The following is a 27,775-nucleotide window of genomic DNA, read 5'->3' on the forward strand; positions in this document are numbered from 1 at the left end:
CTGTTCAGAGAGCTGGTAGGACTGTAGATTCCTGACAAACTGACAATTCTACTTTGATGTCAGGTTGCTCAGAATTCATTTTAAAAGTCTACATGCTTCATTGAAGGTCCATATAATGGAATTTTTAAAATTTTCATCTGAAAGTAAGAATCAGAATTATGAAGAAAATGCTGCATTAAAGGGAGATGCGTATGCATAGTGGCAATTACCCTGTACTCTTAGCAGGCTAAGCATGTACAGCAATGAAACACGGTGTGCAGACAAATAGAAACAGCTTCTAAAGTACAAGTAGTCCTTGATTTACATCCACCATTGTAAGTTACATCCAGTTGCTACTGCTATGTAAGTTGAATATAATATATTATAATATAATATATTATAATAATATAATATAATATAATAATTAATAATATAATATGATATGATATGATATGATATGATATAATATATTATAATATAATATAATATATTATAATATAATATAATATAATAATATATTATAATATAATATAATATAATAATATATTATAATATATTATATTATAATATAATATAATATAATAAATATAATATTATATTATATTATATTATATAATATAATATATTATAATATAATATAATATAATATAATTAATATAATATAATATAATTAATATAATAATATAATATAATATAATATAATATAATATAATATAATATAATATAATATAATATAATATAATATAATAATATAATATAATATAATATAATATAATATAATATAATATAATAATAACATAATTGGAAGGGACCTTGGAGGTCTTCTAGTACAACCACCTGCTTAGGCAGGAAACACCACACTTTATTAAGAGAATCATGTGATTGTTAACCAAATCTGCCCCCCTTCAGAAGCCAAGTGGGAAGGTCGCAACCAATCTGCAGCCAATGTAAACACAAGATGGTTTTCCAATCACCTAAATTTTGATCACATGACTATGGGTATGATGAAGTGGTCATAAGTGCAAGGATCAGTAATAACTACCTTTTTTTTGTTCCCTTGTAACTTTGAACATCACTAAGCAAATGGTTGTAAGTCAAGGATTACCTGTAGTTGAATAATCCTGTGGTTGATTTAATTATTAAAAAAGAGATGCTTCCTTTGGGCTCTGAAATATCTCTTTCTAAGGATTTGCATAACTATACCATCTGTGTCTATTCAGGTAGATAAGAAGTTTCTACAGACATAACATTCTCCTCATCAAAAATCTTGATTTATGAAGATACGGAATCAGGATGACAACACTCTGGAGTTGATAGGCACATTTAGACTGGATTATGTATATTCCCCAAGAATGGCAACCATTGGAAGAGATGGCTTCCCAAGATGGCTGCTTGGGTAGCTCTGACCTGTTGATGAAGATCTTCCCTACTTCCCAATATATTCTCTGCTTTCTTAGCTTAGTCTTGTCATTTTCTGGCCTGTGGGAGAGACATCTAAATAAGGCATCAGCGGTTGTTTGTATCTTCTAAGATGGCATATGAAACCAGGCTGGGGCTACACAAGCTCTCTTAAAAACCAAGAGACTTCAAAGGCTGTGACTTCCCTTTGTGCCAGCACAGCTTCCTGTTCAATTATTATTGTTTTTAATTAAAGCAATCTTTTGAAAATGAAAATTAAGGAAGGAAAACTTGGCATGTGTTGAGAGGATGTGTTCATGGGTACATAGGGGGTTCAAACACCTGTTTTTTTGTGAGTTCCTTTTTCATCCTGTCTCAGCGATTCCTGGAAATCCCTTGGAAGCCTGTAATTGTGACAAAGAGATGTTAATGAAAGCAGCAAGACAAATGAAGATCATCCTAATTGATTTGGTCATGCCCTCTGGTCATTCTATTTTGATTGAATATCCTTAATATGGTGAATCAGGTTCAAGGATGAGATTTAAAGATTTAATTAATTGTTGAATTATAGTCCCCAAATTTGGAATTATCTGTTTATGAAGAACTTTGGGTCTGTTGAATATTGCAAAAAAGACTGTTCTTGGAACATGCACATGTTCTTGGAAAGACATTTGGGCACCAGATACCAACATTTTGGCTTGATGAAATGTGTCGTCAGCCCTTGAATAGTTCCTTCATTGACATCATGAAAGCCTGAACAGAATGATTTTGGGGTAGTCAAGATTAACCTGCTTTTAAAAATCGAAGTGTGTTTACTTTGTATATATTTTAAGTTATTGAATTTTATTGTTTTTGTGGATTTTTCATGTTTTATTTCTGTGCATCACACCCACAATGCAATATGCCCCACCCCCTGCGTATGTGCGCAACTTCTCGGTGACACCCCCCCCCCCGCACATTTGTGTGACCCTCACACCCTGTTTTGGGCCTAGCAGCCCTCCATGAAGCCTCCTGGGACCAAAAATGGGGTGGGGGGCGCACTGCACCCCCTATGGCCCGTTCTGGGTTTAGCAGGCCTCCCTGAAGCCTCTTGAAACAAAAAAATGGGGCATCGGGAGGGGTGCCACTGCACCCTGCGGTGGAGCTGAGTTGGGTGACGGCTTGTGTGTCCACAGAGGGTCCCGTATGCCACCTATGCCATGAGTGCCATAGGTTCGCCATCACGAGTCTAGTCTGTGGCTCTTCCTTCTGTCTCCTAAGGTCATTTTCATATGCTATTACAAACAATCATGGGCAATATATATATATTTAATCAGAAAAGAGAAAACTAAGGAACCAAATCATAATAACTCAAGAGCAAGTGTTGTTTTCTTTATTTTTATTTTTTCACATTCATGGAAATTTACTCACTGTACGTGAAGTTAGGGCTAAAGCCCAATTTTTTAAAAAAGGTCCAATCATTTAAAAAAGTTGAATAGAAACAGATAATTGGCCTATGGGGATTTGATGTTAACTATCCATTACAGTTCACATTTATTTAGGCTATTAAAGGACAGTCTGACTTGGACAGCAGATTATGTTAAGGATTTGGTAAGTGCATTTTTGTTCTACTTTATATTTTTTTTGCTTGGATGATTTTTAAAGCTACCTGAACAATAGTAGCATGAGTTGATTTCCCCCTCTGTGCTTGTGCTTTTTCTAACATTTCTTGGAAAATGTAGCTCATTTACATAACATTTGGTGATAATAGATTCTTTCTCAGCTGCTTTTTAATAGCCTTCATTTTGTAAACATTGCAAATATGGTATACTTGTTTATTTCATAGTTATAAATGTTACACAAGCACTTCTTAAAATGGTGATACTGTAGAGAGAGTAAGAACAAGCAATGGACCACTTATTTTAAAACATGAAGGCAAACTGGGGAATAATTCAGATTAAATCCACATTCATAATTTAATTCATATTCAAATCCACATTCATATTTAATTGCTTTGCGTGTCTCTGGGTAAAATATCCCACCCATTAAACAAGATGATTTTGTGTGTGTGTGTGTGTGTGTGTGTGTGTGCGTGCGTGGTGTGTGTGTGCGCATGTGTGTGTAAAATTGCATTGAGAATAAATGATTATAGAGGAAAACTGGGCATGAGGGGATGTGGGAGGAATGCGTGTGGCCCCTCTGCAGCCTGTTTTGGCTGGCAGGATGCTGCAGGAGGTGTCTGTCCCATCTCTCCCTCCCCCTCTCCCTCCCCCTGGCTGGCCCGTGAAGGAGAACTATAATGCTGATCGGACCCTCGAAGAAATCCAGTTTGACACCCCTGTTCTACAGTAAAAATAAATCCTATCAAAGTAACAGTTATTGTAGTTACACCAGTAAAAGGGTGAGACTCACTGTTGTAGTGGAGGGTTTCAAATTTTTTTAGAACCTCTTCTGTAGGTGTGGCCTGCTTTGTGGGAGTGGCTTGCCGGCCATGTGACCAGATGGGAGTGGCTTGCCTGCCATGTGAATGGGTGGGCGTGGCCAACTTGTAAAATGTGGTGAAACTCACTTAATAACGCTCTTGCTTAGCAACCAAAATGTTGGCTCAGGAACTCTGGCATTTGAAGCACACAAGTCTTAAAGCTGTCAAGTTACAAGACCCTTGCACCCCTAACTCTTTAGAAAAAAAACCAGGGGTGTTCAAACTTGATAGATTTAAGACTTGTGGGCTTCAACTCCCAGAATTCCTCCTCCAGTCATGTTGGCTCAGGAACTCTGGCATTGAAGTGTGCAAGTCTTAAAGCTGTCAGGTTACAAGATCCTTGCACCCCTAACCCTTTAGGAAAAAACCCCCCAGGGGTGTTCAAATTTGACAGCTTTAAGACTTGTGGAGTTCAACTCCCAGAATTCCTCCTCTTGCTCTTCATCTTGATGATGTGCGGACAGATGGGGGGAGGGAGCTGGAACCGGTTCTAAACAGCACTGTAGATTTGTGGAACCTCTTCTATAGAAGAGGTTAGAACTGGCAGGAACCCACCCCTGCATTGTTGGGTTTGTAAAAGTTACAGTACAGGAACAAGAACTCAACTTGGGTAGCTGTTAGGTTGCCTCTTTCTGCAGACCACACATTTGGGAGCAGAGCCTGTGCAAATCATCGCGTAAACAAGGCTGCTAATTAATAACTTTCTTTTACCATGACACCAATGCTCAAGGGACTGGCTGCAGTCAAAAACCTCAGTTCTCCAGAAGGTCAGGAGAAGATTGTGTTGTTTATGCTATATGTGAGAGTCATTACAGGCTTTCTCAGAATAGACATGTCTAGTGTGAGCAGTACTCTATCCAAAAAACAACCCCTCATCTAGCAGGTCTTTCCCCTTACACACATGCTTCTGGTCTTATTCTGGATGCTACCCTTATTTACTTTAGGTTTCCTTCCATTTGGAGATTGTTTAAAATAGAAACCCAGTGAAAATATGGGTCGGATAAAGATTTTATCAATACATGTAGCAAAATCAGGCATTCTGTTCTCTGCTTCAAGCATTTATGAAATACTTATTTTTATACATTTTTCAGGGCATGTTTATCATTAGGAAGAACATGGGTACCATTTGTTGCCCTTTCCCTAGTGGAGAGGTCAAGAAGGACAAATAATTGTGTTGCATTCTTCAGATTTTTCAAGCTTTATGTTGAGGGTTGCAGAATTCTTTTTTTTAAATCCTGTTAGACAACATTGGTGAAGATGTTTTGAAGTGAGATTTTTAGTTGCTCCCCCTTCCCTGTAGGACCATTCACAGTTTTCACTTATCAGCTCCAATCAATAGGACTGGGATCTCAAGGTTGGACATGTGTGTGTGTGTGTGTGTGTGTGTGTGTGTGCCTCTGCCTCTGCCTGCCTGCTTGCCTGCCTACCTACCTACCTACCTACCTACCTACCCACCCACCTAACTACCTACCTAATATCCATCCATCCACCCACCCCAGAACAATTTTTGGGGGTGTAAAATTTTTTGGTGGTATTAAAATCATAACTTAGTACCATAAAACAGAAAAAAGAATTTGATAATTACAGAACCGTCATTGTCTAATAACGTACTTTCACTCAGGGATCAAGTATACTACCTATTTGGCCATGTATGAGACCCGGCTCAAGCTGTAGCTCTGACTGAAAGAGCCAATTATGTTGGCTTGTTTCATGGGAAAAAAAAGAACCAAGTTTGTTGGTGCTGAATAAAGAAAAATAATCACTACCCTCAAATTAACATGACTTGGACTGTTTTGTGGTATGGGGGAAAAAAAGAAAGGAGGAAGAGAAGCAGCATGCAATTCCGATGCCTCTGTTATTTGTTTGGCCTGGTTTGAGCCAAGATGTTTGAGAGAGAGAGAAGAAAACGGAAAATGGAGACTCTTTTATGCAACCCAGAATACAGGAGCGGTCCCTGATCAACCTGACCTACCAGGGTTCATGCTTCCGCTGTGCACCTCCCAGATATAATTGATCAGGTCAAATAAATCAAAGCCGCTATTCCGTTGTCAAGAGCTGAAGTAGCAGAATGGGATGTTATATTTCCTGCCTTGGCAGCCCTTCGCATATTCCCCAAGTGAACCCTCTTGTCTTCTCACTTCATCTCACACTGCCAATCCAATTTAATAGGCAGTAATAAAATGGGATGCAGAGTAGGGGCCTTAGTGCTTTCTATTTATGTGGGAAAAGTTCAGGTAGCGGATGCACATCTGGTCATGCAGCTGGTTCAGGATAATTGCCAGGGGGTCTTCGGAGTTACATTGGAACAGTGTTTCCTTGAATCCCATCACTCGACTTCCGTACAAGCAGGTTTTTGGTTTGGGAAATGCCTGGCATAGAAGTCCCAGTGGTCCTTACTGACATATGTCCCACAAAATAATGAGCCAGCGAAGCTCCTTCCATCTCATAGAAATGCAGAAGCTTTTGTTGCAACTGTTTATTGTTCCTCCCTCTCCAGTCCCTGGGCTCAACTTGACCTTCAGCTACCCAGGAGCTCAATACAAGCCAGGCTTATAATAATGAATTATGCAGTCCACCCCCCATCCCCCAATAATAGTTACATACATTGGCTCAAGAAATAAACATGACAGAATTGTCTCTTTTAATGAAATGTGGCAACCAACCGGTTGCATTTCTCCAGCAACCCTAAGTATAGGTTGGGAATGACAGGTTTTAATTGCTACTTTTCCCATGCTTCTTTAGGCTATTCAAGGAAATGAATTATGAGATGGGGGAGAGTGGGGAGATTGAAGATTTTATAAATATTATATGCTTGGAGAGGAATGTATATGCATGACACTTAGGTCTGGGATCAATTTATTATTTATTTTATTTATTTAGCATATGCCATACAATGTCAGGGAAATCTACAAATGCTAGATACAATAGCAATAGCTCTTAGGCATGCATACTGCTTCACAGTGCTTTTACAGCTCTCTCTAAGCAGTTTACAGAGTGAGCATCTTTGCCTCCAACAATCTGGGTCCTCATTTTACCGACCTCGGAAGGATGGAAGGTTGAGTCAACCTTGAGCCTGGTGAGATTTGAACTGTCAAATTGCAGGCAGCCAGCCAGCAGGCAGCAAAGGGAACCTGCAGTACTGCACTCTTAACTACTGTGCCACCATGGATCATATGAAGAATAACTCTAGCAATCTTTACAAACAATCTTTCAAAATTAATTTTATTGAACATGTAAAGATTGGAGGCAATGAAGGTGTGATCAGCAGAAGTAGCCTGCAGTACTGCACTCTAACCACAGCAGCACCGCAATGCAGTCTGGATAGCTTAAATTGCTAGCTCAGTCTGTTCGGCGCTTGCATGCCTAGCCTTGGTGCACCGCAGGGGGCGAACTATCTTACACTGATTAGCGGCACTCAGGTTATTGCCTCTTCTGGGCTCCTTCGCCGGTCTCGCCTCGGGTTGCGTGGCCTTGTGTCCGGCCAGGTCCAACATTGGCTTCCGCACAGATGAATGCAGCTAGGGATCAATTTAGAGAAGATGGATTAGGAATGTAGAAAAAGGTCCATTTCTGATTCTCATGGAACACATTTAGATGTTGCAGTACAATGCTACTTATAAACCTAACTCTGGTAGCAACCATACTTCTCTAAAACTCACCTGAGAATTCTTTGTGGGATATTGCATGGGTACATGTCTTATTTGTTAACTGGCCTATGCAAAAGAGCTTGCTGTTGATCGACTTTAGCGCTTGAAGGAAAGTGCTGGAAAAGGTCGCTAAAAGTTGACTCAGAGCCAAGCCACCTCACACAACCACTTTGCTTCAAGGCAAGTGGCTTCTGTGCATACAGAGAATGCAGAGGAACATTCAAAGTGAAGTGGAATGGCTGCTGTGATCTAGCAAGTAGAGTATTGCTTCAGTTTGCATCTTAACTGGCTCCAACTCAGCTTAGTACGTCTTTATGACTGAAGCATAAAGGGGTGACTGAAAAATGAATTCTTTTCTCTGTGGAGACACAAAGAAGAAACATCAGTATTTCTGGAAAATACTTATTATGGAAGAGCACATGATCAGTTGGGGATTCAAAGGAGTTTAGCATGAAGAAGACACATAGATTGAAGAAGCCTGCAGTTACAATAACCTCTATAAGTCTCTACTGTAATCCAGTCAGCAGAATAGCAAAATTAATAATTCTGAAAAGATTTGGCAGCATGGAACATCTAGCTGAATGACTGAGGCAAAGGAAAGTACCAATAGTGTTGAGTGCCTTGGGTGCAATCCCAAAACATCACTTGAGCACTGTCAGCATTGATAAAACCACCATCAGTCAATTGCAAAAACAAAAACAAAACAGCTTTACTCAGAACAGCTTACGTCCTGTGACAATACTTTTAATCTTATTAAACAATATCTGCTTATCCCAGGTCCTTGGGAAAGTTTATGTAGGTATATAAAAATGCCAGGTTCAGTCTAAACATCTGGTTGACTGTGTGACATCATCATATGCACATTGACAAAATTTCCATCTCACAATTAAAAAGACCACACTGGGATCTGCACATATACTACGCCATTACATTGCAATATCCTAGAACCCAGGTTCTTGGAAAGAACTTGATCCAGATGAAAGCCAACATCAGCTAAAGAACTCGCAGTTGTGGTTTTTGTCTATGTAATAATAATAACACGACCTTTTATGCTTTTGTCTAATGCATTGTACTTCTATTTTATTGTAGTCAAAATACAGTAGCATTACCATCTCTAAATGTTCATTCACATAGACAAGATAGATAAATAACTACCTACAGGAAAGTGCAGAATTTATGAAAATATGCATCTACTTTCTTGCTGATGTCTGTGGCGACCATTTTACTGGTAATTTTCTTGAATTTATTGCAACCTACTTGAATGCTAGTTTTCAAACAATATTTAACACTTGGTTAAGAGAACAAGGAGATTGCATGTATGAATTACAGGGTGTAAGGGTATCTGCGGGAGTGGGAGCAGTATCACAATCTAAGCGCTGCCTGTTTTGTATATGTAGGCAACATTGACACATGTACCTAAGGGTGTGGTTTGGATTATAATACTTGCCTCATGTACAGGTGTTGACCTCCTGCAGATCCCACTATTGATACAAAACTCAGGCATAGAGATGTCAGCATTCTCATCTAAGATCTTCTGAAAAGCCCCTGAAATTTTGCAAGATGTTGAAATATTGCACGTTTTTTCATTGTTCGGAGGCTAGGTATATTTCTGGCTCTGGAAGATGTATCGCTAACATGTTGTGATTACTGTTCCTAAAGACCTTCGTTCATACCTAGATGTGGGAGAATCATGTGAATAATGTTAAAGAGATTATTGTACCTTTCTTTGGTAGGCTGCTGTGTAACAATGTAAAAAAGTTTCTAATTTAACCAACCCCTATCCTCAATAATAATACAGTATTTTCCCAATCCATTTGTCCTCTAGGCTTCGAATGTGTAGGAAAATTTGGGTGCAGAAATGCTCGGATATATTTACAAATGGGAATCTGCATTTCTGGCAGAAGGTACCTGCTGCTAAGATTGCTGTCCTGCAATAAAAACCTGAAAAAATTATCAAGGTAAGAAGTGCTCCCTATCCTTTAAACAGATCCTGAGATTTCTGAAATATTTGGTGATAGCATAAGCGTAATAAAGTTCTTTGAAGTATTTTGCCTCCTTCAAAAGAGATGTCTCCAAACTCTTTAGCTCATTGACCCCTTCATGACATTTCATTAACCCCCAAACATTTATTATATGACAATAATTTAATACATACTATTTTAACTATACAGTACTTTGAATAATAATAATAATGGGAACTGAAGACTACTCTCACTGCTGGCTGACCATTTGATGCTGAGCAAGATTGTCTTGTCAATAGCTTCCTCACCTTCAATCTTAGGGACTGGCATGGAATTCTACGGAGGCCCCAGAAGGTTAATTGAGCCCAGTCAACTTCCCCCCCCTAATTAAAATAGAAGGTGAAAGATTTATACTTACTAATCCCCTTGACTCCCAGCCATTTTTGACCACTTTGGGGAACCTTGTTCTAAAACAGGAGTAGGCAACTATAGGCCCTTTATGGCCTGTGTACTTCAACTCCCAGAATTCCTCAATCTGCAACCTTTAGTGGGGCCACAATTTATGTGTATGGAGTTATAGAAGGCTAAGTGAGCCTGGGTATTTTGGGAGGGGGGATTTGCAGCTTATTTTTGAATTATGCTAATGTTATTTTAGAGGATGCGGTGGCTCAGTGGCTAAGACGCTGAGCTTGTCGATCAGAAGTTCGGCAGTTCGAATCCCTAGCAACATTTGGAAGTCACTAAAAGTTGACTTAGAGCCAGCCCACCTCACACAACCACTTTGCTTCGAGGCAAGTGGCTTCTGTGCATGCAGAGAATGCAGAAAAACATTCTTCTGCCCATTTGTGTACAAAACATTGTTTTGTATTCTTCCCAGAAGAATTCACCTGGGTTGACTGCAGGAGCACGGAGAGGCAGGAAGTGATTGGGGTGGTAGGAGGAGCGGGAGAGAGGCAGGCTGCAGCATCTAGTGAAATCCTTCTTTAGAATATCTTTTCTAAAAATGTAATCCAAATTGTTCAAATTTATGATTATGATGCCCATGTCCAGTGACTCTGGGTGATTTAAAAATCTAAACCTTATCTTAATCAAAATTTCTGAATATCGTATTTAAATAGGAAATTTATAGGTGTTGTATGTACGTTTTCCTTTGTACTTGATTTTTGCTCAGTATTCCTTTAAATCATAAGATCTATGCATTGGAAGGAGTTTGTGGACCATTTAGCCCAGTGTTTTTCAAACTTGGCAACTTAAGATATGTGGACTTCGACTTTCAGAATTTCCCAGCCATTTTAGGAATACTGAGAGTTGAAGTCTGCTCATCTTAAGTTGCCAAGTTTGAAAAACACGATATAGTCAAGTTCTTAAATAATGTTGTGTAAGAATGCTAGATATTAATAAATTATATTTTATGACAATAGAATCTATACTGCCTGATAATACTGTTTCACTTTAAAACACTTTTTAATTAACAATAACCAGAAAAAAATCTTTAATCTAGACATACAACAATTTCTAATTAATTGTTGCTCATTAACGTTTCATCTTAACTGCAAGAGTCTAGGCAATCAATAGGTAGAAATGAAGAGATTCAAAACATTCTAAATCTTTGCTGCTCTTTTTTCTGTGATCCTTCCTTCCTTCCTTCCTTCCTTCCTTCCTTCCTTCCTTCCTTCCTTCCTTCCTTCCTTTTTTCCTCCCTCCCTCCCTTTTTTGCTTGAGAATGTACAACAGACTAGCAAACTTTTGGATTGGTCTCTTTGGAATTTTGAAAGTAGACTGTATAGGAGGAGCCAACATCGCTACAAGACGGTCATGCGATCTCAAAGCTCTGAGATCGCTGCTGAAACTTTTATCACTGGGTGGTCTAATCGGACCTAAACCGTCCCGTAGAGACGGTGAACGGGAAGAATACGTCCTGCTGATCGCAGGGACACCGCAAAGTCCCTGATTGACCCAGGAGAAGTTCTTCTAGCTGGCAATAAAAGCACAGCCCCTAGGCTGATAAAGTTGGGATGGCTTCAAACGGAAGGAAACGGAAAGAGAAAGTGTTTACAGCTGGTGAGGAATTTTTACCGTTTTAAAAGAGACTGCCTACAAAAAACTTAAAATTAATTTAAATCTGAGAACAGAAGAAATAAGCGGCGGAATTAAGCTTTGAATGGTTTTGGTCAGTGTGTTATCTTGTTCTTAAATGCTATTTTTATGGATGGAATTTATGCAAGCCTTTTAAAACGAATGGATTAAGTTTTATTCTTCTATCTTTTTTTATTATTATTTTTGCAACCTATGGACTAAAATTCTCCTTCCTCATTACTACGTGTGTTTTCCTCTTTTTCTCCTCTATTTTACTCGAGAATTTGATTTTTATTTTTTTAACTTGGAATATAAAAGAAAAGAAAAGAAGGAAACAAAGAGAACTCTAACAACAGAGGGAAAGTCAGTGCTGCTGCTCGGAGGCTGGAGGCTTGTGTATTGGAAACAAAGTACTTTCACTTTCCTCACTGAACAGTTTGGCTTAGTAATTCAAAGTCTCACAGTTTCTTTATAGAGAGTGATAAGAACCAAAGGACAAATTGTTTATACAGGTGTCCTTTTGAACTATATCTCTAACCAGAGAAAGTGAAAAGAAGATTTTACTGTGAATTTATGTTTAACCTTGTAAAAATTCTTCAAGCCAGAGCAGCAATATTTGTCAGCTGGAAATTATGGCACAACTTCAACAGCAGAAAGAAGCTTTAAGTTTGCAAAAGATAATGTTTGAAATCCAGAAATTATCAAACACATTTGAGAGGACAGAGAAGAAGTTGGAAAATCTAGAGCACCTAACAGTAAAATATGATGAAGAAGTTGGAGATGTTTATCAAGTGGAAAAAGTGGAGGTTAGAGTCCTAAAAACCGAAGAAAAAAATGACCACAAAGAAATCAAATCCGCTGATATCTATGGTGATTGATTTGTGTCTGGAAATGGAAAGAGTGGAATACAGGAAGACAAATTAAATGGAGGGGAACTCTACCCCAGATGGCAAGGTATAGAAGAAGAAAAAACACAAGAATTTATGGATTTAAAGAGAGAAATTTTATTAGCAACATCATTGATAACACCACTGACAATTGAAGATAAGCTGATCAAGGAAACAGAAGAAGGGCATCGAAATTGCATGAGAGACTTAATAAGCAATGAGTTGCAAAGAGGAGTCCATACAAATTTGATTAAGGAGATGATTAGAGGACTGATAACACAAATGGCAGAAGACATGAGATTGTTTTGCTACTGGAAAGATACAGGTTGATAGATAAAAGTGTATAATCTAAAACTAGTTAAATCTAGTGAAATTTAGTGACAATAGATATGGTTAAATAAACAACTGATAATGATAATAACCGTATGCATATGTATTGATATGAGAAGTAGTAATTGGATATGAATATTGAATGGTACCTATGAAAGGAAGATTAGAAATTATTTGGTTATATATAAAGGTTAAAAAAAAAGAACTAAGTTGAATTTAGCTAAGTTTTGATTATTAGGGAAAAATCCTATGATAATGGATATAGTCAAATAAAGGAGGGATAATGATAACAACATATATATATATATATATATATATATATATATGTATATGTATATGTATATGTATATGTATATGTATATGTATATGTATATGTATATGTATATGTATATGTATATGTATATGTATATGTATATGTATATGTATATGTATATGTATATGTATATGTATATGTATATGTATATGTATGGGTACAACATAAGGAAATTGGATGGAAATTGTAAACAGTGATTTGGAAAGGAGGATTATAAATTTTTGTTACTAAATATTATTGATGTTTAGTCAGAATAGGCCATAAGGAGGAGGATATTAGAAATAACAAATGAAATGCCAATATGTGGTCAGGTTTTTAAATCTTGGTACATTTTATGATGAAGGACGTTTAAACAATTATAGTCAAATGAAAATGGAGGTATGATGATGATAATATGTATAAAAATATCTGATTTAAAATACTTGAGTTAATACGAATTTTGTGACGACAGTAGAAGAGACGTACGAAAGCTTTTTGTAACCAACTGATACACTTTCTACAGTATGTAAAGAAGGAGGATTCTTTGTGTTGTGTTTGTTTTGAAAATTTAAAATAAAAAAAACTTGTTATCTCAAAAAATTCTGCGTGTTGAGCTTTGCCAATTCCCAAAACATCTGTCAATGGGTACAGAACACCTGTTGTCAGAATTTAGATGAGTGAGTTTGTTCATTGTCATGTCTTCTAGCTGATCAAAATTATTTCTAGTACTGGATTTGTTCTTTTTTCCTTCATCAGAGGCATCATCCCCACCATTTTCTAAAATTGCTTTATCAATGAAAAAAGGCCTCCCCCCCCCAATGCTGGTACGTGCATTCCTCAACTTACAACAGTTCATTTAGTGACTGCGAAGTTACAACATCACTGAAAAAAGTGACTTATGACCATTTCCCACACTTATGACCATTTGCCACATCCTCATGTTAACTGATTTGGATGCTCAGCAAATGGTTCATATTTATGACGGTTGCAGTATCTCCAGATTTTGCAACCTTCTGGAAAGCAAAGTCAATGGGGAAGGCAGTTTCACTTAACAACTGAGTTATTAATTTAACAAGTGCAATGATTTACTTAACAACTATGGCTGGAAAAGTCAGAAAATGGGGCAAAATTCACTTAACAAATGTGTCACTTAGCAACTTAAATTTTGGGTTCAATTATAGTGGTTAAGTCGAGGTCTACCTGCATTTTGAGGTCTTCTTGGAATAGGCTCCTCCCAAAAATTGCCTCCTTTGGATGTTATTTGGTGATGGGTTAAGTGTCTTCAAAAGCCTGATAATGAACCAGACAGAGCTCATAGTCTCAGCCTCATAATGGAATCAGACAAAGATCATCTCCAGAGACAGAAATTGGAAAGAAAAGATGTGCTGTTCTTCATCCTTTCTTATAAAGCATGACTGATTAAGAATTGACCTCGGTTTAGGTTTGAATGTGATTCTACCCCCTTAAGTATTATGCTTTTATTAATCCGTTTCATTTAATTTCCAGTCTTCATTAACTTTTCCTCTCCCACCCCTTTTTTTATAGCTTTTGCCTTGTATTTTACCCTGTTCCAAAATTATTATTGTTCTTTCATTCTCAGCTCTTTCCTCCCCCCCCACTCCCCTGCCCTCCTTTTCTGCAGGATGAGCTCCTGTGCCAAATCAATGCTTCCATCTCAGTGGCTGTTCCTGGCATATGTGTTAATGGTGTGCTGTAAATTGTTGTCCGCAAGTAGCCATCCTCCTCGGGGACCGGCAGGTAGGAGCTTTCAAACTCATTAGGCACTACCGAGGCCAATTAATAACACTCTCCAAATGTTAAAGTCCACTTTTTCGCCATAGATAATTGATGAAACTGTTTGGCAATGCGGTTGTGAACAGAGTGAAAGAGACGAGAGGTTATGAACTCACGCATAAAGGAAGATGAATTATTGCTGAGCCTTTGAAGCAGTTCATGGTGTTGTCTATGTCAGACAATTTCCTGAATGAATTCATGAGACTCTGTGGATTTCAAATGTGCATGTTTTTCTTTTTTACATGACTCCCCTCCCCCTCCACAAAGCAGAACCAAAAAGTAGAATAAATATTCTCCAGAATTGTGAGGAGAGGAGATATTGTTCTCCTGCAAACAGTTTACACTGATTACCTGAATAGAAAAAAAATTCCTTTCCTGAACAGCTGTTGCGATCTCGAGCAGTTGGCATGTTCTCATCTATAAAGAGATAAAAACAAGTTGCCTTATGCTGTGGCCTCCTAGAGAAATCAGCTTTCAAATGATGGAAAAGATGGGAGGGCTTTCAGTTAAATTTGGGTCCAAGCGCAAAGCTTTGGCAGTGGCACTCATAGCAAACCATAAGAATGTAGAAGTAATGTTGAACTAATGTTGAAGCGTGATGGCTCAGCGGTTGAAGATGCTGAGCATATCAGCTGGAGAGCTGACAGCCCGGGTTTGAAATCCCAGTCAATGGCAGGGTTTTTGTGGGGGAAAAAATGAAACCACTTTCAACAATACTGTACAGGAAGGAAGGAGGTTATGAAATGAGTTATACCACTGGTTCTCAACCTGTGGTCCATAGACCCCTGGAGGGTTGCAATGTCCACGAAGGCTTGAAGAAATGTTATGATTTAAATCTTGAGTTTAGTCTTGGGGGTCCGTGACCATGGTCCGTGGCCACAAAAGATCCATGGGGGGGGGGGTCCATGGTGAAGAAAAGGTTGAGAACCACTGAGTTGCGCTGATTACTTTTCTTTGAATTGTTAGAATTCATACACTTAGAGTAGGGGTGAAATCAACTTGATAGCAGTGTTTCAATATCTCAGGGGTTGCCACAAAGAAGAGGGAGTCAAGCTATTCTCCAAAGCACCCAAGGGTAGAACAAGAAGCAGTGGGTGGAAACTAACCAAGGAGAGAAGCAACTTAGAACTGAGGAGAAATTTCCTGACAGTGAAAACAATTAATCAGTGGAACAACTTGCCTTCAGAAGTTGTGAATGCTCAAACATTGGAAATTTTTAGGAAGATGTTGGATAACCATTTGTCTGAAATGATATAGGGCTTCCTGCCTCGGCAGGAGGTTGGACTAGAAGACCTCCAAGGCCCCTTCCAACTCTGTTATTCTATTCTATTCTATTCTATTTTTCTGATGTCTTCATTTTGAGCAAAACATTACCATACACTGTGCATCTCTATGGCTTCACTCGTGCATGGACCTTTTGATGACTTCCAAGATGGTGTTTTGGGGAAAAACATTTCCCATACTCCACACATTTGTATGTCTTCTCCTCCATGTGGATTCTCTGATGAACCCAAAGCAGTGTTGCTGTGAGAAAACCTTCCCCACACTTCCCCACATGTATAGGGCCTCTCTCCTGTGTGCCTCTTCTGGTGTCTCCAAAGTCTAGAACACTCCACAAATCGTTTCTCACATTGTGGGCATTGATAGGGTGTGTCTCCAGTGTGAAGTCTCTGATGTTGAATTAGCTTTGACTTACCTTCGCTACCAGTTCGCAAATGGTGAATGTGTGCTCACTTAGCTCACATGTACCACCTCTGTGCATGTGCAGAGTGTCAAAAACAGGACATGTTGAAGTCTGGGTGGGTGGTGGAGCCTCCCGCCGTCAGCGCTACCGGTTCATCCGAACCAGATAGAACCGGCTGAATTTCACCACTGACATAGAGTGTGAACAGCTGCGTCTAGCCAACCTTGGCTGTTCTTAAAAAGCTAAGCAGGATTGGATGGGGTCGCCACTTGAATGGGAGACAACCAGAAAATCTCAGGGCTGTAGATTAGATGGGAAAGGTTTCATTCAAAAATAATTGTTTCATTTATTTATTTAATAAATAATTTATTAATTGTTTATTTATTTATTTAATTATTCTGAAAAATCTCGTCATAAGGTTTAAAGGACTCATATAGAAAACTAAAGAAATAAAAGCAATAGATTAATGCTTAAACATTATGTTAACGTTAAACAGCAATGTTTGAACTTGACGATATTAAGTCAGCCATTAATTTAATAATCACTATAGATATTATCTTTGTTTTACCATGGCTGTTTTAATATACTGTATATTGCCTCTATTGATGCTTTTGGTTTTGTACCAAGTGCATGGCATATAGATTTCATATACGTAGATTTATTTTAAAAAGAATTGTATGACCCCTTACATCTCTTTCTCAGTGAGCAAAATTGGTCTAATTTGGGAGGGGGGTATTTACGATATTAAGACATACTTTTGAATACAGGTAGTCCTCGACTTACAAGAGTTAATTTAATGACCATTCAAAGCTACAATAGCACTGAGTGATTTATGATCATTTTTCATACTTACAAACTTTATAGCAGCCCTGTGATGATGTGATCCTTGAGAGCTGACTCACATTTATGATGGTTACAATGTCCCAGAGTTATGTGATTTCCTTTTGTGACCTTTTGGCAAGGAAAGTCAATGAGGGAAGCCAGATTCACTTAACAACTGAATACTTAATAGCAATAGCACTTAGACTTATATACCGCTTCATAGTGCTTTTACAGCCCTCCTCTACTAATATCACTCTATAAAGCCTTAGTAAGACCGCACTAGAAAACTGCATCCAGTTTTGATCACCACACTACAAAAATGATGTTGAGACTCTAGAAAGAGTACAGAGAAGAGCAACAAAGATGATTAAGGGACTAGAGACTGAAACATATAAAGAACAGTTACAGGAACTTTGCATGGTTAGTCTAGTGAAGAGAATGACTAAGGGAGACAGAGAGAAGGTGGTCAATCTATTTTCCAAAGCACCTGAAGGCCAGAAAGGAATAATAGATGGAAACTGGTCAAGGAGAGATTCAACTTAGAAATAAGGACAAATTTTCTGACAATGAGAACAGTCAACCAATGGAATAGCTTGCTTTCGCAAGTTGTGGAGCTTCATCACTGGAAGCTTTCAAGAAGAGACTGGACTGCCAACTTTCAGAAATGGTATAGGGCAGGGGTATCAAACTGAATTTCTTCGAGGGCTGGATCAGCATTATAGTTCTCCTCTGCGGGCTGGCTGGGAGGGAGATGGGACAGATGTGTCCTGCAGCACCCTGGCTTGTGTGCCCTCCCTATGCCCCATTTTTGGCCTGGACGCCCTCCTACGGCACCCTGCCAACCAAAACAAGCCCCACCACACCCTGTTTTGGCTGCTAGAGGCACTGCGGGCCGGTCCTTTGCTATTTCCAGGCTGGCCCACGGGCCATATTTAAGCATACACGGGCCTTGTGTTTGGCACCTCTGGTATAAGGTATCCTGCCTAAGCAGGGGGTTGGACTAAATGACCTACAAGGTGGTTTCCAACTCTGTTATTCTATTCAATTCTTCAGTGGAAAGCAAAGCTTAGAGCAGAGAAGGCCAACCCAGCACTCCGTTTGAAGATAGCATTCTGCTCAAGGGTATGAGCCATGGAAATACAACTGTGCAAAAGCCTTAAACCAACCACTACTTTTCCAAAAAAGCCATCACACAAACAAGAGAGTCATACATTTAGCAATTCCCTCTAGTTGCATGGCTTCTCCTAATCCCATTATAGTTGGGGTTGCGGTGAGGGTTAGTCTCTATCCATAGATAAGGTCAAAATTATAGAGTACTTCTGCAAATAAAAATAATCCCTGAAAGGGGCAGGAAAAAGATGTGGCTCATGCTTTTTTGGGATAGATAACAATTAAATAGAGCTGTGATGTTCATAGAAATGTATATGTTGCAGTAAGAACAGTACTTGATATTCTGATTGTTTTGAAAAAACCATGGAAGGACGCCTGCCTTGCGTTGAATGCTATGTGTTTGGGATATAGGGAATCTTGTAGCTTCTGTGGGGATAAAAATCCGTGAATTTGTGAAGCAAATTAAGCTAAGTAAGTTCAGCTTATTTAAATATTTTCAAGGTGCGGAAATGATGTGTGTCTGTGGGAAGGACAGGCTAATTTAGAATTAATCCAGCTTTAGAATCAGAATTAGAATTCTAATTAGAATTATCCAGCTTTCCTGATAGTGCACTGCTCTTCTTTCATTTCATCGTAGCCAGATGCCATTGCAGCATTAAGATGAAATTTTTAGTAAATTATAAATTTAGAAACGCCTATTTTGCTACTATTACCTATTGCCCTTATTAAAACCAAATGTCTATGTTATGGTTCTGTGTTAAAGTTCTAATTAACACCATCTGTCTTTTAAGAAATCTGTGATTGCTGGCAATCCCTGACTTCATTTACCTAGTCCCCCATCTAACAATTCAATGTGCAGAAATCTGTGTGCTCTTATCATAAGGAGTGTCTAACATATGAATGTCTGAAAGTACAGTACAGGTAGTCTTCAACTTACAACCATTTGTTTAGTGACGGTTTAAGTTAGAACGGCACTGGCTTACAACTGTTTTTCATACCATTGCATGATCCTCATGGCCATATGATCAAAATTTGGATGCTTGGCAACTGGCATGCATTTATGATGGTTGCAGTGTCCCTGGGTCGTGTGATCATCTTTTGCGACCTTCTGATAATTTAAGTCAATCTGGCGGAAGCCAGATTCACTTAACAACAGTATTCTAACTTAACAACTGCCGTGATTCCCTTAACAACTATGGCAGGAAAGGTCGTAAAATGGAGCAAAACTCACAATTGTCTTGCTTAGCAACATAAATTTTGAGCTCAGTTGAGGTCACAAGTCAAGGATTACCTATAGCCGTGATGGTGAACCTATGGCACACATGCCATAGGTGGCACACGGAGCCATATTTGCTGGCACAGCAGCCCTCGGCAGCCCTCAGCTCCAGCGTGCATGTGCGTGCTGGCCATCTGATTTTCGCCTTTCCGGAGGGCTGTGGGAGGCCATTTGCACCCTCCCCAGGCTTCAGGAAAGCCTCCAGAGCCTAGAGAGGGTGAAAAACAGGCGCAACGGTCCAACTGGAAGTTCGCCCTCCCCAGGCTTCGGAGGCTTTCCGTAAATGGCCTCCCCCAGCCCCTGAAGGCCCTCTGGAAAGCCTCCACAGCCTGGGGAGGGCAAATTTCTCGCCCTCCCCACTTGTGCATGCATGGGGGGGGGGGCTTGCTAGCACATGCACAGTTTTGGCACACCTTTAGAAAAAGGTTAGCCATCACTGATCTATAGGAAGTGTAGCAAAGTTGTCCTTGAGGATGAACTTCAGGGTTCCTTTTGAAAACACCATCTACGGTTAGTGACCAAAATAAATGTGCATATTTTGAATGCATAAAATCCATCCTTGTTTAGCTTGTTAGCCATTAACGTCTAGACAAGTGTTCCAACTATATTTTAGGTTTTATTTTTCTGGAATGCAAGAGAAGATGCAGTGGCAAAAACATGTTGACATTGGAATTTGTTTCCAACCTAGGACTCAATCACACCTCTTTAAAATTCATTCACCATCCAGTCCCAAGAGAAATACCTGTGATGGGAATTTGATGCTGTGTGTTGTGTGCATGAAAGATAAGCACTCATTATAGGTAATGCAAACTCTTTAACTTTAGATTATGATTATACATTTTGGTAGGATTAAGACCGACTTTTAGACTTTCCAGAATGCACCTTCTGATATTTAAGACTTTGCAAAATGTGAACCACTTGATGTGAAAGAAAAATAGATGACCTTATGGGTAATTGCTTCTGGAAACCTCAAAGAACACACAAGCAATATACTGTTGTCATTGCTAAGTTTTGCTTCTTCTTGGGAATTGAAGCAAACAGTTTAAATTTGAGTGGAATGGAAGATTAGACTATCACATAGGCTAAAACGTAGCCTGCCACATTTTGGCCGAGATTCTCCCCCCCCCCCCCATAACCTTGCTAAGCTGCTTTGAGGTCACAGAATATTCCATCACATTCTAACTGCTCAGGTTGAGATCAGTCATTAGGATGTTGATAAACCATGAAGTCTTTGTGAAGGATGTGAAGAGACAGAGAGAGAGAGAGAGAGATTTACAGAAAAGGGGGAGGGTTCCTAGGAAAACAGAGGCTGGTGGATAAGAAATAAGAATAGAGAATAAATAAGTGGAAGAGAAGATAGAGAGAAATCAGAATGGCTGAAGGAAGGGTCAGATAACTAAAAAAAGTTGAGAGGAGGAAGCAGATAATTTAATTAAGATCAAGGATGTAATTGAGAAAAAGAAGAATTGGTCAAGAGAGCGATACACCCAAATATTGAGTCTCTCCAAACTGCAAAAGGCAAGGAGTACTAGGTGATTTGATAGAATGGAATGGAATGAAATAGAATAGAATAGAATTCTTTATTGGCCAAGTGTGATTGGACACACAAGGAATTTGACTTTGATGCATATGCTCTCAGTGTACATAAAAAGACAAGATACATTCGTCAAGAATCATAAGGTACAACACATAATGATAGTCATAGGGTACAAATAAGCAATCAGGAAACAATCAATATCAATATAAATTGATAATAAAATTATATGGAATGAGCCAGGAAGCTTAAAAGCAGAGGTTTGAGATGCTCAGTCTAGACAAATAGAAATCCCAGAGAATAGAAATGAAACTTAGATCCTAGTGTTAGGCTTCTGGGCTTTCGTTACAGGAATTTTTGCTGCATTTAATCATATCAAAGCAGTAAAAGATTTACTTTATGGGTATCAGTAAGAGCTGTGATGGTGCAGTGGTTAGAATGCGGTACTGCAGGCTACTTCTGCTGGCTGCTGGCTGCCTGCAATTTGGCAGTTTAAATCCCACAAGGCTCAAGGTCAACTCAGCCTTCCATCCTGCCGAGTTGGGTAAAATGAGGAGCCAGTTTGTTGGGGGCAATATGCTGACTCTGTAAACCGCTTAGAGGGGGCTGTAAAGCACTATAAAGCAGTATATAAGTCTAAGTGCTATTTCTATTTGTTGAGTCCTCGGATTTACGACTCTGTCAAAAGCCATGCCGGCTGCAGAACACCTGATTGACTAAGACGCGAGCAGCCTTTCAGCGGGAAAACGCAGCCTCCTGATTGGTTCAGCCATCTGACAGTTACTATATAAAGAGCTGTCAGACGGCTACTGTTGTGGCTGCTGGTTCGGGAGTTGCCTTGCACTTTGCACTGTTAGCTATTACAATAAAGGTTGAGCACTATTGCTAATACTTATACAAGGAACGCCTTTGATTTGTGATCATGGCAGTTGCTAATATTTCTGAGCAAGGTGCTCAACTGATTCCTTGGAATCTTCTCCTGCTCTTCAGTTCACTAACACCAGGCAAGTTTTAGCAGCCCCAACTGCCAGTTTTAGCAACGCCTGGCAGATTGATTTCTTCAAGCAGGCAGGAGTAGGCAATGAGATACCTATGGCAGTCCTTGGAAAACTCAAGCTTTATGCTACTCTCCCAGATTCTCCTCTTTATATATAGTTTATGTTTTTAAAACTCCATCTTCTAAATGGTAACTTAGAATCTTCATATACAGGAATGTAACTAAGGCATTTCTAGAATTTGAATTAAAATTATTGCTTATTTATTTATTTATTTCTTGGATTTCTAAACCGCCCCCTCTCCCAGAAAGGGACTCGGGGCGGTGTACAGTCAAATGCAGATAAAAATACAATAGTAATATAAAACAATTAAATACATTTGGATGGAGGAGATAAGGCTGTACAAGAAATAAATAGACTATAAAAACCCTAAAAACACCCCAATTAAAACCCAAACCCAATTAAGATATATCCCGGGAGGTAAACTAAGAGAGTGCCAGGCCAGCTGATTGAAATAGGTGAGTCTTTAATTTCTGACGGAAGGAACGGAGGTCGGTGGTAGTTCGAATGTCGGGGGGGAGGTCATTCCAGAGGGTTGGGCCCATCACAGAGAAGGACCTACTCCTAGGTGTCGCCCGCTGGCATTGCCTAGCGGACGGCACCAGGAGGAGTCCCTCTCTGTGTGAGCGGATAGGTCGCAGGGACATGTGTGGAAGGATGCGATCCTGCAGATAACTAGGTCCTATGCCATGGAGCGCTTTAAAGATGGTGATCAGTACCTTGAAACGCACCCGAAAGGCCACAGGTAGCCAGTGCAGCTCGCGCAGGAGAGGTGTTACGTGGGAGTAACGTGTACTCCCCATGATAACCCGCGCGGCTGCGTTCTGAACTAGCTGCAGTCTCCGGATGCGTCCCAAGGGAAGCCCCATGTAGAGGGCATTGCAGTAGTCCAGGCGAGACGTCACCAGCGCATGAGTGACCATGCGCAGGGCACTCCGGTCCAGTAGGGGGCGCAATTGGCGCACCAGGCGAACCTGGTGGAACGCCCCCCTTGCCACGGCTGCCACATGGTCCTCCATTGACAGCCGGGCATCAAGGAGGACGCCCAAATTGCGCGCCCGCTCCACAGGGGACAGTTGTTCGCCCCCTATGGCCAGCGATGGCGTCAGCTGGCTGAACCGAGGTGCCGGTACCCACAGCCACTCAGTCTTGGAGGGGTTGAGTTTGAGTCTGTTGTCCCCCATCCAGACCCCGACGGCTTCCAAACACCGGGACATCACTTCGACAGCCTCGTTGGGGTGGTTTGGGGTTGAAATGTACAGCTGAGTATTGCTGGCTACAATATATCACTTTGTTCAAAAAAAGGCCTATCCGTCTACCAGAAGGAAAAGATAAGTTAGCCCGGTAGAAAGTGTCTTAGGATATTGGAGGGAATGGTGGAGGATAGACTCTCATGTTTGCCTTCTGGTAAACAATTTTTTTACAATCACCTATGTATAATCTACACATTCACTGTGGCATCCATTTTGTGAGATAATAGTGATTTTTGTGAGAGCTGGTTTGGTCTAGTGGGTAAGGCACCAGTCTAGAAAGTGGAAAACTATGATTTCAAACCTTTGCCATGAAAGTCAGCTGGGTGACTTTGGCCCAGTTTCTCTCGCTCAGCCCAACTCACTTCACAGAATTGTTTTTGTGGGGAAAATGTATTGGAGGAAGGAAGGAAAGAGGAGGAAGATGTGTTGGATATGTTCTCAGGCTTGGGTTGTTTGTAAAAATAATAAAGGTGGGATACAAACAAATAAATAATATTTTCAACATTCCCTAATAATATTTTCAACCAGCCCCAAGTGGTTTCCTAGTCTTGCAAGAAAGATGAGACTAGAAATGCTCACTCGTAAGCAAAAAATGATGGCACAACAGGATTTTGAGCCCAAAGTTGCACAAATTCTATAGAAGATTTTACTTGATTTAATATTGCTGACCTCTATGACACAGCCCAGTTTTATAGCTTCTAAGAACTGCTGCACCCTCCCCATAGGATTTCAGGTGCTTAAATCACCCAGGCTGTCAGGGTTCCAATAACACCCCCAACAAAATTAGACTCCGAGGCTTGAAGTTCCTCAAAGTTCCATTTTATTAGTAATGTCATATTGGCACATCTGGGAAAACCTGAATCTGAAGCTCCCAGTTTTTTCCCACCCAAAAAAAAGTCCAAGCATCTACCCAGCACCCACAGGTCCAATCAAAGCACGTTCCAACTGGAGATACCTCCCAGTCACTCCTCTACATGTGCAGGGGAGAATGTCCTTGACTCTTGGAGAAAGGAATGTTATTATGACTAATATCTCCCCAGCTCCATACAATCCCCCCTTCCAGTTTCCCACAGACTAAATGTGGCAGGCCTGAAGATCCAATGCCCAAGATGGCTTCCAGGCCTGACACAGGCATTTTCCCCACACTTCCTCCTAATACAGGATTAATGCCCAGAGTAAAATTATAGATGTCAAGATGCCAGCTTCTATGGGTAATCAGAAAGAAGAGACTTTGTCATGAGACATGAAGAATGTGTCAATCCTACAGCTTGGTTCTCCATCTAAACAAACAGCTGCATCCTGTGGAGATAAAAATATGTGTCATTGACAGGACAGTAGGAGGGAAGCTGAAGTTAATACGTTCACCCCTCCTTCTGTTACCCATTCCATTTTATACCCTGTTTCTATTTCCTCAGTATCAATCTGAAGTTAATTTAAGGCAAGAAATGTTCGGGATGAATATATTTCTCTCTTTATCTAAATCTAATCAAATAAGTTTCCCCTGGGTTTCAAAGTGATCAAGCCATAGACAAATACTTTGACAGCAGTTCATGTGCCATTCCCCAAGCTTGCATGCATATACAATTGAGGTATTTATCTCCATCAAAATTTGCAAGTAATTCTAGAGCAGAAAGATTGGAATGGAGGGAAGGGAAGGGAAAAACTGTGTCATCAAGGGGCAAAGTGCAGTGGTGACAGTAGCATCATGCCAGTACAATGGAAGTTCTACCTCTTTCATACACATTGTGATGCCTCCCGCCATTTTGGCAAAAATAGTAGGTCTCACGGATAGTTCTGGGAAGAAAGTATCGGTTGGAATTTGATGGGCCACAGTTTTTATTTGGCTTGTAGTACATATATAATAGGGAGTATTGTAGTACATATATAATAGGGACACGGAGTACATATATAATAGGGAGTATTGTAGTACATATATAATAGGGAGTATTGTAGTACATATATAATAGGGACACGGAGACTCAGTGGCTAAGACACTGAGCTTGTTGATAAGAAGGTCGGAAGGTCGGCAGTTCAGCGGTCCGAATCCCTAGCACCGCATAACGGAGAGAGGTCCCATTATTCGTCCCAGCTTCTGCCAACCTAGCAGTTAGAAAGCACGTAGAAAATGCAAGTCGAAAAATAGGAACCACCTGTGGTGGGAAGGTAGCAGCGTTCTGTGCGCCTTGATCTCTGAGGGGGAGCTGGACCTTGCAGGGATAACGGAGACCTGGTTGGGCCACGAGGGTGGTTTACCCCTCGTGGAAATGTGCCCACCAGGTTTCCGCGCATTCCATCAGCGTCGGGCCCTGGGTAAGGGTGGTGGGGTGGCGGTAGTTATACGGGAAGGTCTAGAGCCGAGGGAGTTCACTGTTCCTCAGATATCCGGGTGTGAGTCCCTTGGTGTGAAATGGGGCCCAGGGAGGCAGTTGGGTTTGCTGATTGTATACTTGGCTCCTCGCTATACATCAGCGGCCCTGCCCGAGCTCCTCGAGCTGATCTCGGAGACGGCGGTTGAGATCCCCAGGCTTGTGGTTATGGGGGATTTCAACCTGCCGTCGACGGGTGCAGCGTCTGAGGTGGCTCGGGAGTTCATGGCTTCCATGACAGCCATGGGCCTGACCCAGTTAATTCAGGGCCCCACACACGAAGGTGGCCACACATTGGCCTTGTTTTTGTATCTGAGCAGTGGACGAGTGATCTGGGTATAGGGGACTTTGTTGTTACACCCCTGTCATGGTCGGATCACTCATGTCTCCGGCTGGACTTCCCTGGCGCTACCCCCCACCGCGAGGAGGCGGGACCAGATGGTCCAAGCTGGTACCGCCCCAAGCACCTGATGGAGCCGGATAGGTTCCAGATGGAGCTTGGGCCATTACCTGTAGCCCTGACCCGCGCTCGGTCGGAGGACCTAGCGGCCGCCTGGAATAGGGCGGCGGCTGGGGCCTTGGACCGGGTTGCACCTTTGCGACCTCTCCTGCGGCAGCGACCCACCCGGGCTCCTTGGTATACCGAGGAGCTGAGGGTGATGAAGCGCCATAGGAGACGTCTAGAGAGCAGGTGGAGGTCCTCACGCTCCGAATCTGATCGAACACAGGTAAGAGCCTATTTACGGACCTACCTTGTGGCATTAAGGGCGGCCAAACGTAGATATTGCGCTGCTCTTATTGCATCCGCGGATAACCGCCCTGCCGCCCTGTTTAGGGTGACCCGCTCCCTCTTGTCACAGAGGACGCAAGGGGCACCCTTGCAGGGCAGAGCAGAGGAGTTTGGGGAATATCTGCAGGATAAAGTCGCTCAGATCCGGAGCGGATGGGCCCCCCTCAGTGGACCGGACGGGCCGCCAACAGCGAGTCTTGTGAGACCATCATGGGAGGAGTTTGATTCTGTTGCCCCCGAGGATTTGGATAGGTTGCGTGGATGGCTGCGACCCACCACATGTTTAATGGACCCGTGTCCCTCCTGGTTGGTACTGGCATCTTGGGAGGTGACCCGAGGCTGGCTTCTGGGCCTGGTGAATGCCTCATTGGGTGAGGGATCCTTACCAGCCGCCTTGAAGGAGGCGGTGGTGAGACCCTTACTTAAGAGGCCTGCACTCGACCCAATGGAGCTAGCTAACTATCGTCCAGTCTCCAACCTTCCGTTTTTAGCGAAGGTTGTCGAGAATGTGGTGGCGCAGCAGTTTCCACAACACCTTGACGAATCCGAGTATCTAGACTCACGCCAGTCCGGCTTCCGACCCGGGCACAGCACAGAGACAGCCTTGGTCGCGTTGGTCGATGATCTCTGGAGGGCCAGAGATAGAGGTTGTTCCTCTATCCTGGTCCTATTAGACCTCTCGGCGGCTTTTGATACCATCGACCATGGTATCCTATTGCGCCGGTTGGAGGGGATAGGAGTCGGAGGTACTGTTTTGCGGTGGTTCGGCTCCTACCTCTCCGACCGGAGGCAATGTGTGTTGACAGGGGGACAGAGGTCGACCCCGAGGCCACTCACTTGTGGAGTGCCACAGGGGTCGGTCCTCTCGCCTCTCCTGTTCAACACATATGTGAAGCCGCTGGGTGAGATCATCCGTGGTTTTGGGGTTGAGTATCACCTCTACGCTGATGATACTCAGCTGTATATTTCAACCCCAAACCACCCCAACGAGGCTGTTGAAGTGATGTCCCGGTGCTTGGAAGCCGTCGGGGTCTGGATGGGGGACAACAGACTTAAACTC

The 27,775-nt window shown here is 41.2% G+C and overlaps 1 protein-coding gene across 1 annotated transcript in view; it reads left to right on the forward strand.

Annotated features, from left to right (window-relative positions):
- The window catches only part of TAFA4 (TAFA chemokine like family member 4), a 197,829-nt gene that overhangs the window by 49,080 nt on the left and 120,974 nt on the right, over positions 1-27,775 (forward strand). The window contains exons 2-3 of the mRNA XM_081934049.1: positions 9,311-9,443; positions 14,674-14,789. Coding sequence (XP_081790175.1) covers positions 9,364-9,443; positions 14,674-14,789 — 196 coding nt within the window. The 5' untranslated portion in view covers positions 9,311-9,363. The remainder of the gene's footprint in view (positions 1-9,310; positions 9,444-14,673; positions 14,790-27,775) is intronic.

This window comes from Natrix helvetica (genome assembly GCF_964273705.1).
Source record: "Natrix helvetica genome assembly, chromosome: 1".
Classification (NCBI taxonomy): Eukaryota; Metazoa; Chordata; class Lepidosauria; order Squamata; family Natricidae; genus Natrix; species Natrix helvetica.